The following is a 12,655-nucleotide window of genomic DNA, read 5'->3' on the forward strand; positions in this document are numbered from 1 at the left end:
GGTCTCTTGACAGAGAGAAACGTGCCTGATCTGTGAAGCTGGAGCTAGATGTATAGATTCAAACACCACTGAAACGTGAGATTTGGTTTGGTCTGTTTCTACTGCAGTTTATTAAAGCAAACATCTAAAGAAATCATGGCAAGATGGAGTTCATTAGCTCACAAAATGGAGTTGGACATGTTGACAAATATATTTGTGGTGTTTCAGTATGATTGCTCCATCTCTCTATTTGCAGGGCCTCACCTAATCTGAACCACAGCATGACTCCTTCCTAGGACTAGTCCCTTCTATCATCTCTCTCCCTCCTCTTAAATCCCTTCAATCAGCTTTCAGTAAAATAGAAAATAGGTTTATTACTTATTAAAAGTTTCATAATGGAGGCCTGGCTTATCTTCCCTACCTTCTGTCACTGACAAATTTGGCTCAAAACTGCCATATATTTGTCCAAAAATATAGATTGAGGCATTGTGGACTTTGTGCACTCAGTAACTTTACTCTGCAACCCTAACAATCCTGGGAAAAGCTTCTAAAATCCCAAATCAGCTAGGCAAGTAGTGGAAACAATCCCAACACCACAAGTTTGTAAGTTTTATAGATCACTATGGCAACTCAAAAATATTAAATGCGTGTGACTGATGTCATTTTTAATTTTTTATTATCTAGGTAAATCGAAGGTGGTAAATTTTCTCCATTTCAGCTGCAGAATTTGACGATGTTCATTTACAGCATAATAGTCACTATGTGATATTTCTGTGGTTGTGCTGAGGATTTTTCAGATCACTGCACAGTGTTAAGCTGGTGTATGGAAGTGATTTGAAATGCTCAAAATGAAATAAGGATCAGGTACTACATGTGTGCTAATAGGATCCTGGGCCAGGGTCATCAGCCCAGAACCTGGCTACACGTACGGCATCGCTGTGTCACAGCCCATCTAGGCAACCTCTCCTCTTCCACTAGTAATTAGATTCCACCATTTGCGTTTTTCACTGGGCAACTGAACTGTTGACAACCTTGGGTTCCTTACAGATTCCATCTACATCCCTGTACCTACCTTGAGCGTCCCCCGAATGCCAGCCTGTTCACGTTCTCACCTTCAGGTCACAGACGAAGTCATGCAAGTCGCAATCTTTTCAGACCACTGCCTGCAACAGACTCGGGAGTTTCTGTCTGTTACCTGCACTGTTCTCTTTGGCCAAGGTTAATATGTGTTCGCCATGCTAAAGCTAGTTGGCCTGCAACAACGACAGCTTCTTCACAGTGGTTCTGTTCCCTCACGCTTCCTGTAGTGCCTATTATTCCATTTGGTATAAACAATTCCTTAGTCAGGCATGGTACTTTCTAACTTCACCTTATTTCCTGTGAACTTCAGCATGTTATGGCTTATAAAGTGAGTATTAGGAAGGGAATAGCATGAGATCTGCCCCACCTCCAGACTGAGACAAAAAAGAAACCCAAACCAATTTCCTTAATGTGCAATAAGATCAAACATGCACTATGTGAACTTGTTAAACACATTTATTGAGTTCTTGACAGTAACCAAACACAGTGAATGACCATTATAAACAAGAAAATAGGCATTCGCTTTTACTTGGTCAGCTCCTGCTTTATCTGTAAAGAAAAGATATCCCTTTCCACCACCAATTTACAGGATTGAACTTGTTTGTCCCAATAACGGATTCAGCAGGGAAAATGGCAATTTTAAACTCAGATGTTTCAACTGCTTTCTGCTTCTGAGCCCAGCTCCTATTAATGTTGGACCATAAAGTGGAGTTAGTTATACTAGCTTGAAGTGTATTCCCAATTGCCATTAACTCACTTAAATTGGCTGCAAACAAATAAATGAAGTTAAAAAAAAAGAAAATAAAAAAGTAAAAAAAAAAAACCAACCCGAAAACAAAAACCCACAGATAATGCAGCCACAAGTAGTAGAGGCTTATTATCTCAGAAAGGAAAAAAAAAAAAAATCAAAGCAAGTTTACTAAATTAATTTGTTAAACACATTTATTGAGTTGTTATTAGTAACCAACACAACGTATGACCTGTTGTAAAACAAGAAACAGAAAATGGATCAATTCTGATTTTGGCAAATCCTACTACAGATATGTGACAAAGAGGGAAATATTTCAATTTCCTTTATATTCTGCAGTGATATATTTACAATACTTATCTCTCGAAGTCTGTCCCCTTTTTAATTAAATGAACAGAAAGATCATAACCTAGAAATAAGTTTCCCCTACAGTCTTCTTGTTCTGTCTTGTCAGTATCCGTTAATGATAGTGAAACAATGAGAGCTTTCCAAGGATTACTTGGCACACAGAACACAACTCCACTTTGATGCTGTACCGAGCCACCATTTTTCTTTCTTTTTATTTTTTTATTTTTTTTTAATTTGAGGGAGGGGGGAAAAGAGGAAGAATTTCGTATGTACAAATGCTGAAAAGTCTTTCTTTGTGATGCTAAATTAGTTCAGGAAAACCGTATCAAAATTGTAATCACATTTACTGTAATACTGTCTTTTTATTTTATTTTTTTTTTTTTAAATTATCACTGATCATATGAATGAATTTTTAGTTGTTTCCAACATGGCAGCTCTTTTCCTACAGCATGTTTGCACATGCTGTCGTGAACCCAAAGAGAGTGAGGTTGGGTGCATTCTAGATTATGTCAATTCACAGTAGTAGCATTCCACTGAGGTTATGGGTTCTGCCTGCTCTGTCTTTACTTACTTGAGGAGCCATTCATTTACTGAAAGGAAAGAGAAACAAAAGAAAACAATTATGCTTTAGTAAACTTCAAATATGAAACTGACTGGATTTAACACTGTGTTAGGCACGTAAACAAAATATCTTGAAAAAGCCAAGAGGTTCAGTTTCCTCCTTTTTCTGGAGAAGAGTTAAGTCTAAATGACTATTTCTTTGAAGTAGTGTAACTCAGTCATCAGCCTTGTTACTGAAAATGGACTTTCTTATCCACCTTTCATAGTACTCCTTCAGAACCATGATGTTATCGGTAAGAAGGCACTTTTACACCATTATTGCAGGTAGTATAAGTGTGTGTGCATAGGCTAAAAGATGCACAAGACACGTTACAGCTCTGTTGTGATCCCCCAGCTTGGGCAGCGTAAATCTCTACCGGGAGGTGGCTGGGCTGGTTCATTTGTTCAGTAATCATTGCGTAATACAGCACTTTCCCATTTGGGTGTTCGTTACGGTGGTGCACCTCCACAGTGAAATTTACTGTTTTGTTTGAGACCAGCTGTCATCAAGACTAACTCATCCCCCTTTTTCTTTTGAAGGTGGGTAGAACAGAGCAAAATGTACTTTGTAAGGTGAGAAGACTTTAAAATGAGGCTAGAAAACTGAAGGCCTGACCTACTGCTTTTTAAAAAAAATACTAGGTATCCCAGACTGGTTTTTGTCATGCTTTTCATGCATGTTTCTGGGCATGTTTCCTCATCTATTTCATATATGTATTGGCTTACTCATACCATTAGTCCCCCAGATCTGGAGTTTCATCTGGTTTTGTTTGTACGCTTTGTTACGCACTTGGGTTTCTCAAAGAAAAGAGCTTGGTGTAAGCATAGAAAGGATTATTCTGGAGGTAGAACGTACCTCTATACTGTAGTTTCTGTGCTCTATTGTTTGGGCAATCTTTTCCCTGTAAACTAAAGTTGATATTAGTTCGGATACATCGATTGTTGAGAGGCTGGACTGGTCTGAAATTGTCGCTCATGCTCAGAAATATCTGTGATGGCTGATTCTGGCTTAGCAGTCGTAAAGAATGCATCTATATAAAATACAAAACAAGGATTTTTAGTATTGGTCTTTCCTGTAAGTAAACAACACACAACACTCCTAAATAGACTACTTAATAAATGAAAGTTACAAAGAATTTCAGTGATTTGTAGTCAGAGATGAGTTGAAAGAATTAACTAGAGGTAAAACCATTCCTTTTGTGGTCCTCTGTTTCTGAGCCCCATTTTAAACAAAAGTAACTAGTTTTGTGTGAAGTAAATGAAAATGGTATGAAGTGTCCTTGGCTGGTCAGGAGAAAAATGGAATCCACAGTACTGGATGGCAGCAGCTGGTGCAGAGAAAATGAAATTGATGAATTAGAGCTCTTTTCCTAAATTTTGTAACTATTAGTGTAGCTTCCAGTTGAGAAGACACAGTTTGGGATGATGGAACTCAAGGACCAGGCATGGCCAGTCAGGATGGAAAGGATAACTGACAGAGTCATGCTGCTGAGGTTGTGAAATTAATGATGTTAAAAAGTGAAATCCTTCCTCCATTGCCAGGTCTGTCTTGACGCAGTCTGTGCTGTGTCTATGGAGTTCTTCTGGTAGACTCTGGCCTTCTTTTGAGATGATTTTATGGATCAGTAGAGAGAATTGCTGAATCATCCAGGATTTTCAGTGCACCCAGCAGTGGTTGGATGCAAACTACAGGCACACAGCAATGGTTCTTCTGATAACTATGTATGCTAAAAGTATGTTAATTGGTTCAAGTCAACTAAAAACTTTCAAACTTTGTATAGGAAACTGGAGAGAGAGAGAAAAAAAAAGGCGCTGCAATTTGTAAATGAGAAACCCTCAAAATATTTTGGTTTAAAAATATAAAAAGAAAATACTCTCCACATCAGTGTACAATTGAAGAGGTTTGGTTGTGGCATTTAATGCGTAAATGGGGAAATCCAGTAGCTGGGTTTTACATACTGAATATCTTTAACAGCTTCCAGGGAAAACTTGTGCATTTCTTTTTCAGTCTGAGTACACAGTGTAATTAGTAAGTGTTCCATGAAATCAATCTGTAGCACTAATAGTGGAGGATGTAACTAACCAGTAAAGCATGACAAGGACTAAGTATCATGAGATTTTTAACCCGTAGGTACTAGCATAGACTCCAGAATTATTGTAATCCTTGTTTTGTACGTTAATGTTGTAACTAAAAATGGTGCTTGTAGGACAATGTTCATCTCTCCTGCTTTAAAACGTTAGAACGTACAGTGTGTCTGCTTGTGCTCAGCTGTGCCATTCTCCCAAATTATCCATTTAGAAAAGAAACAAAATGCTTTCTCTGTGTCTAGACAAAATCGGACAGAAGGAATATCACAAAGATAAAACATCTCTCAGGCTTTTTAAAGTCCTCTTATTTACAGTGTTAATGTGATTTTAAATCCCAAAGTAACGTTTAGGGTTGCTTTATCTTTCCTTGTTTCATTCTGAGGCCAGATTGCTTCTGCTACATGCTTGGGACAGGCAGATGGTGGTTCAAGATTCCTTTGGGACTCCAGTATGCAAGAGAATAGGTTTCAGTTCAGCTCGCAGCTCTGTAGGCAACTCACTGATGGAAGCTCTGGAGGAGGCTGCAATTGGGGTTAAATTTGTTGTTTCTGCTGTTAGGCCTTGTGAGTCATACAGAAACGTAGTCTTTAGGACTTTTCCACTGGCGTGTTTCCTCAACAGCATAATTTTGACTATGCATTAATCGTGTTTTCTTCTGCGTATTTTATCCTGCTCCTTTCTAACAGGGGCTTCAACTTGTCAATCTGAATTTTCTGAAGATATTTGCATCATCTTATTCTATACCAGAAAGGACCAGCTAATTTTTTTCAATATTTTTATTCTGGAAAAAAAAAAACTTCAGTGCTTTTTCAAACTGTATGAAGGCAGAGATCCCTACAGCAAAAGGTTGAATCTAATTTTGTAAGTAAAGCTACAAATATATATGTTTAAAATATTCTTTTGTACCTATACTAGATCCAGTAATTTCAAAATAATTTTTACCTGCATCCTTGTTATATAGACAGGTTTGTTCATTATTATCCAGCTTGCTGTTTCATAGCAGGGTGGAATTGTCATTGACCCATCATATGTAATGAAACTAGACGTCTCTGGATAAAGTTCCTCAATATTAAGCCCCTGTAGTAAGTATGCATCATCTGGAGAATAAAGAAGGAAAACAATTGAGATAAAACAATAGCTTCACAAAAAAACAAACCAAGAAAATCCCTGACCCTTTTTATGTACAATCCTTATTCCAGAACATTGTCATCTGTTTTACTGAAATGTGAACATGCATTTCTGAATGCTCTAGCTGTTGGTACATGAATCCACTAATCCTGCTTGGGTTGGTTCTACTCTTGGATGCCCATGCTCAACTTCTGTGAGGTTAGCACAAGCATTCACAGTGAAACTCTGAATCATGTTTAAGAACCGGAGTTAAAAACTTCTTGAAGTCGCAGTTACCGATTCAGATCGGCAGCAGTCTTTGGAGAATGTTGACTTACCGTATTTTGGAGCTATTAACAATTTGTGTTCAACAAAGCCTTGGGAAGGCCAAGAGTGTTAAAACTTAATTTCCCTTCTACCACAGGAGGAAGTTAAGGTTAATGCATGATAATAAAGCTGCTCAATGAAGTCTGCTGGCCTTTCATGTGCACAGCGGGGGTGGATGCAGTGCAAGCTCACTCAGAATGCTAAAATCAGGGTGGAAACTATGCCAGAAAGCAGCTTACTGGGGTCCCTGCTTTTATGAGAAGTCTCCCTGGGAATTAATGAGGTATCCCTCTGTAGCAGAATTCACTCTCTGGACATGTGCCAAAATATAATGAGATATGGCTATATCTTTTAAAATTCATCAAAGTTCTTCAGCCTTTTCCATACTGTGGTGCATTATTTCCTTTGTGTAAGGTTGGCCCTACAATAGTTTTGGCAGTGCTGTCAAACTGGAGCTGAGATTTCCCTGCCAAATCTTAGGCTGTATGAATTCCTTAACAGGAAATACTCAAGGGTACACACACTTTACTTCTCATACGCTACTGCTAGTGTGTATCTCAGAGAAAGCTGGGCTGCTTATGAGCTGTAACGTTGTGAAATCCCTCTGCATGCTTTCACTTGCCTGTGGTGTGTTCAGTATGGCTCATTTGCAGAGTGAGTGCTAAAATGAGGGCAAGGAAGGGTGCATATTCACGTGTGTTTCCCCTTTCGATACACGAGAGAAACTGGTATTGATTTTAAAGAAAGGCAAGGAAGACAGTACAATTAGAACAGTATAATTAAGGCAGAAATGCTTAGACTAAAGAAAAATGTCGAAAGTGCATATTTAAGTCAGTGTCAGTAATTTAGGAATTTCTGTTGGATTCTCAGTTGTTTTTCATGTAGCATTTGCTGTAAGTTTAAACAGGTTTTGGGTTTGTGGAGTTATTTTGTGTTGTGGTTTGGTGGTGTGGTTTTGTTTTTTTTTAAACTGATAAACGGTTCCTTGGCTATCAGGAAAAGATTGTAAATGGAAAGAAGGAGAGAAATATGAACAATTAAAGAAGCATTTAAGAACTAAAAAAGAAAAGAGTAATTTAACTTGAACTTAACATATTATAGCTGAAGGACAAAGCTTAGATGAGCAAAATACTTGTCTCATACCATCTAAAGTGAAAAAAAAAGAAAAAAAAGACTCTGCAGACTACTATTTGGGGCAACAGAAAATCAAAGAACACACGCAAAGCAAATGTGACCTTTTTTTATTTTGACACAGTGCAGTCAACATGCTACAGGCTTCTGGCGTAGCAATATTAGTGGCTACAGCATCATGTTGGGAACTGATGCTCCAGCATCAGTTAAAGTGTCAAGGTGAGAGTTTAACATTTATACCACATTGACCGGTGCCTTACAGTTATTTCATATTTTAAATGTTTGTGTTATTTTATAAAATATAATCTCGGCATGTCCTTTCAAGTTTGTCAGGAATACAGCTTTCTGCCATGTTGTACTTGGAGCCAGGGTAATTGCCATGCCATATAGCTGGATCCTCTAGTAGCGGGGAAAGTACTGTTCGTGTCTTGTAGGTGGCTGAATGTCACCTTTTTTAACTCGCTCAGTATTTGCTGGCCCATGGCCTGGGATACAGTGTCTTTCTAAACCCAAAATTTTCCAGACGAAAGTGCAAACCCACTGCTATAGTATTAGAGTGAAAATGCCTTTAAAATTTAACAGCTAGAGATGACTGAATACACCTGTGTCCTATTCATTAAAAACATTATTTGCGGTGCAGCAGTAATTTTGCTAGAATTACATGAGAAGAGAATGAATGCATTTTTTTCAAGCCAGTGCCTGTTTTCAATGAGTCATCACACATTTTTCCCTCTCCCACATGAACAGCCTGTTCATTATTTATGAACCATGGAGAGTGGTGTGTTAGCTCCAAATGGCATGGAGTCAGTCAGAATAGATAGTTTCAAGCTCTAAGGACCAAATCTGCTTTGTCACATCCATATTGAATTCGGTTGGGCTAAAATGATTTAAACAATGTAGAATTTGCCCTGAAATGTTTACACGGAGATGGAAAGCTAAGAAAAGATTAATACAGATGAGGGATATTTACGAGATACGTATATATATATATATTATATATATATTGTGAGCAACATTCTACTTTACTAATTTGTATTCAGAACAGTGAATGGATTATTAACAATAGGGCTACTTATGAAATGGAAGATACAGAAACAGATTTACTGCTGGCATTGGTGCAGGTAGTCATGGGGATTTTGGATTTGCCTCACACTGCTTTAATAGAGAATGTAATTAATTATTTTGATACTGCCTTCTAACTTTGTCTGTGGATTTACAGTGTTTAGTCATTCTCAGGATGCAGTAATGCTCCAGGGGTGGAATATGGCATGTACGGTGTGGGAGCAGTGCGGGGCACGGCCCTACTCACTCAGTAGTAGTAGTGTAGTAGTGAGTGCCACACTCACTGATGTGTGGCAGTGCTCTCAAGACCAGGAGGGATGCTCTCAGCCTTCCGGAGCTTTGTATCAACTGCCTAGGTTACCTTGTTTGCATTCTGAGGACCTACAAAATGCATGGCCATCTGCCCCGCTAGCACCCAGCAGTCAAGCGGCTCCAAACCTGGCTCATTCCCTCTGTCTTCACTTGGAATATGTTTTAGGAGAGAAAGCAAATTATGCTGTCAAAATTCATCAGTTGTGATAAATGGGAAACTGAAGGAAAACATCACTTCAGGAAAAGAGGAAGACGGGGTGAATGAAATAAGAGTTTGGCCAAGTAAAAACAGTATTTATTCATGCCTGTGTATGGGTTACATTCCCATGTGGATGGGATGACTCCATGAGAATGGCCTGAGACTATGGAGTAAGCATTTGGTTATCAACATTTTCCCTATGAACAGCTCTACTGTTTCCCTTTCCCCACATCTTGATAATCAAGTTTTGGATTCAAGAATCAGAACTCTTGTCTTTGCACTAATAGTAGACTACAGCACTTTAATGTCTTCTGCTTATTGCAAGTATGAAGTTCAAAACTGCCATAAATCACCATGTGTGATCTCTTGCCAGTAATAAACTTCCTTTAATAAACTCGTTCAGCCTTTACCAGATTGTCACCATCATTCCTATCCACAGCCCACATACTGTTTATCTTGATCAGCATGTGCCTTAGGGTGATATCTGAACTCAGGAACTCTTTCTCTACAAATTAGATTTCATTAGCTTTCATATTCATTTACAAAAGGCCTTGACTTTGACAATTTTCTTAGCAAATGGTGGAAATCCTTTTCTTTTATCTCTAGATTTGTAATAACACTTACAGGGTCTGCTTTCACAGCAGATACTCTGTATGGTTCTCCTCAAAACAATAGTTTTTATAGGGAATTATATAATTTATTGAATGAAGGAAGGTCCATTTGATTTTGAAATTCATATAATGATAATCCAAAAAGGGAAAGTACAGCTCTAATTAGATTATATGTACAGGATAAGGAATGTAGAGATCCTCAGCTGCTTAACCCAAAAGAGTTTGTTTATTTACCAGCCTTCACAAGTCACTTAGAGCGAGGCTGACAGAGACTAATTTTGAATACCTGAGCTTAATCTCTTGGGGTCTGGTTTGAGAGTGCTGAGCCTTTACTGCTTGTGACAGTGGCTGCAAGAGCTCGGTCCTTCAGAGAATGCACTGAAACACGAATTTGGAGAAATTACTAGTGTCTTATTTCTAGAAATCTGAATGTTAAAGTTTTTCAGGATAATGCCTTAAGTGAATAAAGTCTTCTGATTTTGTGCATTGTCTTTAAAATAGCTAAAGATTGAGTTTAAGGAAATTCAGAATTTTACAGCTTTTCTGCCTCAGTGGAACGTATGGCAGTACTTTGGTGGAGAACGACAGGTCCAAATTTTCATACGGAATTTTGGGGGTCTAAAATGTAGCTAATGTAGCATAGCTGTTCTGAAGGAAAGCTAATTTATGCCCTTGAATGTCGTACTTAAAGAGGAATATTAAAGCAGTTTTTCTTTAGAGATATTCACCTAGCTTCTGACTAAAGCCTGTTTGAAAGAACACTTGTTTCAACTAGTTCACAGCAGACTCTTTGGGCTGTGATAACAGAATAAAATAAGCATTTAAAATCTGCTTAAAAATTCCTTGGGGTCCACTTTGCTTCACTGTAGCTGTTAATATCTAAGAGTAGTAATTCCCCTTTTAATGCATTTTGCTCACGGAAATTTCATGCAGAAGCATAGTTGGCTCTTAATTTTGTTGTTGTTCCTTAAAAAAAGTACTTATGTTACTAACTGTCCAGACGGTGAACCTAAACCTATGCTCCACTTTTCATTCGATGCATGCTCCTGTGGAGCACACTGGGACTGGTCATTTTGTCAGCCGCCTGTTGAGTATTGACTTCAGGAGTGGAACCCTAAAGCACGAGCTAAAAAACTCCAGCTGCTAAAGGCAGAATAGAAATCTTCACAGTGTAAGAGGTAAAATTAGTTTTCAGCAATGATGCTATAATCCATCACGCAAGACAACTCCAAAATTACTTTCAATAACACTTTCACGTTCCCAATTTACACTAAAAAATTCCCAGTCAATGCTTGTTACTACAGTGAGTAACCCAATGCCCTGCAGAATATTATGTGCATTGTATCTACTAAGGATTTTATTTTAACAAACTTGTTAGTGATGAGTGGTTAAAAATTAAAACAGTTACGTTAATCATTGATTTTGCAGTCTATGTTATGTGTTAATCTTCATGCAAAATTTCATTTAGTAAACCCAAATTAGGTGTGATTGCCTTCTAAAGAAGAAAAACAATCAATGGAAGGTGGCAGGATGCTGGCAACTCCAGAGAGGAGGAGTGCCCACAGACAAATGCAGCGTACAAACGAAATCTTTTGCATTGGGAAGGTGTGCTTGCCTGCCGGTGTGGGTGACGGTTGCATGTGCACTCAGGCAAGAAGGGAAGGATGCTGCCAGCGCCCTCCTGCCCTGTGGAGCTGTACATCCCTAATGATAGCCTTTGTTCTGCACACCACAGGTTGTCCAGCCTTTGTAGCCTGTGAGGCCAAGGAGGACAAAAACGGCTGTGACACTCATGTAAATGTGTGAGAGACAGCTGCTGTGATGGGGAAACTGAGGCAGAAGTCTTCCCTTATTCAGGGTGTGAGACCTGACAGGGCTGTGTGTGCGTACATGGGAAAAGCAGCTTCCTCGGTGGTACGGTCAGAGGTCCCCTGGCTGGTTCCTAGACAGAAGCCAGGAATATGTAATTAGGCAGCAAAAGAGCCTGCAAAAGCACGTACAACCTTAACAACAATTTCCCATCACCGGGTGTTGCAGCAGGACTGGGAGGCAGGAAGCTCTTACAGAACCATATTGCTGTGTTTTTGCAAGGAATCAAGGCAGGCAGTTCAAAAACTGGGCTGATCTCCTGCTTCTCCATTGAGAGGAGCCAACTTTTCATACTGATAGAACAGTCTGGAAAAACGTCCTGAGAGACAACCCTCTGTCGCCTTCCCTTCTCTATGTATCATGGCAAATGGAGTTTATCATGACAGAGGCCTCTGATTTGGACCAAAGAAGTAACAAGATTTGTTAAATGGTGAAGTAAAATTAGAGAAACACCAGTGGGAAGAAAGGTGGGTGTTATGGAGAGGACAAGGAGCTCTCTACTTCGGAATGGGTTGGATTAGTTCCGTTGTTCAAATTCTGCATTGTATGGCAAGACTCAAAATCTTCCTAGTGCTCTCTTGTTCAGCTATTAGTGGGTAAAATTCTGTGTATTCCTATTACACCGATCTCAAACTTACAATTTTCCTTTTTACAATCCTGGCTCTGCAGGGAGGGGCAAAAGGTGGAGTCTAGGGAGAGAGATCAGAATCTGTGCTTTAGGGACATGTGTAGAAATCTCTCCAAACCTTTCCATCATAAACCTGCAGTTCAGTGACTTTTGCTGAAGTTAAATGGACATTTGAGATCTCTGGAGTTTCAGATGCAAAGTTTTCCAGGTAACACTGTGTTGTTGTAGAGTATATTTAATTTAGGGAGAGGTAAATTGAGGCAAACCCTAACAGAACTGTGAACCAAATCCTGGAGTCCTGACCAGCAGTCTCGCTGCAGTTAACATGGACAACTGTCTCCAAGCTTTCGTAAACAAACACAAAATCAATGGTTTATGAAAAATGTTGTTGTTTACAGAATAACAAACAAAGGCTGAGTTTTATAATACTTTCCTTATTTTTTCAGTTTGCTGTGTACTTTCTGAAAGTTAAACTCTGGTATCATTTAACTTATTTTATTAATTTAATGGCTTCTTGGAATTCAAGTGAATACTTGACAAAGGAAATTAAGTTTTCAGGAGAAGAG

General features: G+C 38.8%; 1 protein-coding gene across 1 annotated transcript in view; it reads right to left on the bottom strand.

Annotated features, from left to right (window-relative positions):
* Positions 1 to 2,447: 2,447 nt before the first annotated feature.
* Positions 2,448 to 12,655, bottom strand: part of CA10 (carbonic anhydrase X) — a 50,033-nt gene continuing 39,825 nt past the window's right edge. The window contains exons 8-10 of the mRNA XM_010161082.1: positions 5,786 to 5,940; positions 3,612 to 3,786; positions 2,448 to 2,745 (exon numbers count right to left, since the gene is read on the bottom strand). Coding sequence (XP_010159384.1) covers positions 2,723 to 2,745; positions 3,612 to 3,786; positions 5,786 to 5,940 — 353 coding nt within the window. The 3' untranslated portion in view covers positions 2,448 to 2,722. The remainder of the gene's footprint in view (positions 2,746 to 3,611; positions 3,787 to 5,785; positions 5,941 to 12,655) is intronic.

This window comes from Eurypyga helias, unplaced genomic scaffold (assembly GCF_000690775.1).
Source record: "Eurypyga helias isolate BGI_N326 unplaced genomic scaffold, ASM69077v1 scaffold8901, whole genome shotgun sequence".
Lineage (NCBI taxonomy): Eukaryota > Metazoa > Chordata > Aves > Eurypygiformes > Eurypygidae > Eurypyga > Eurypyga helias.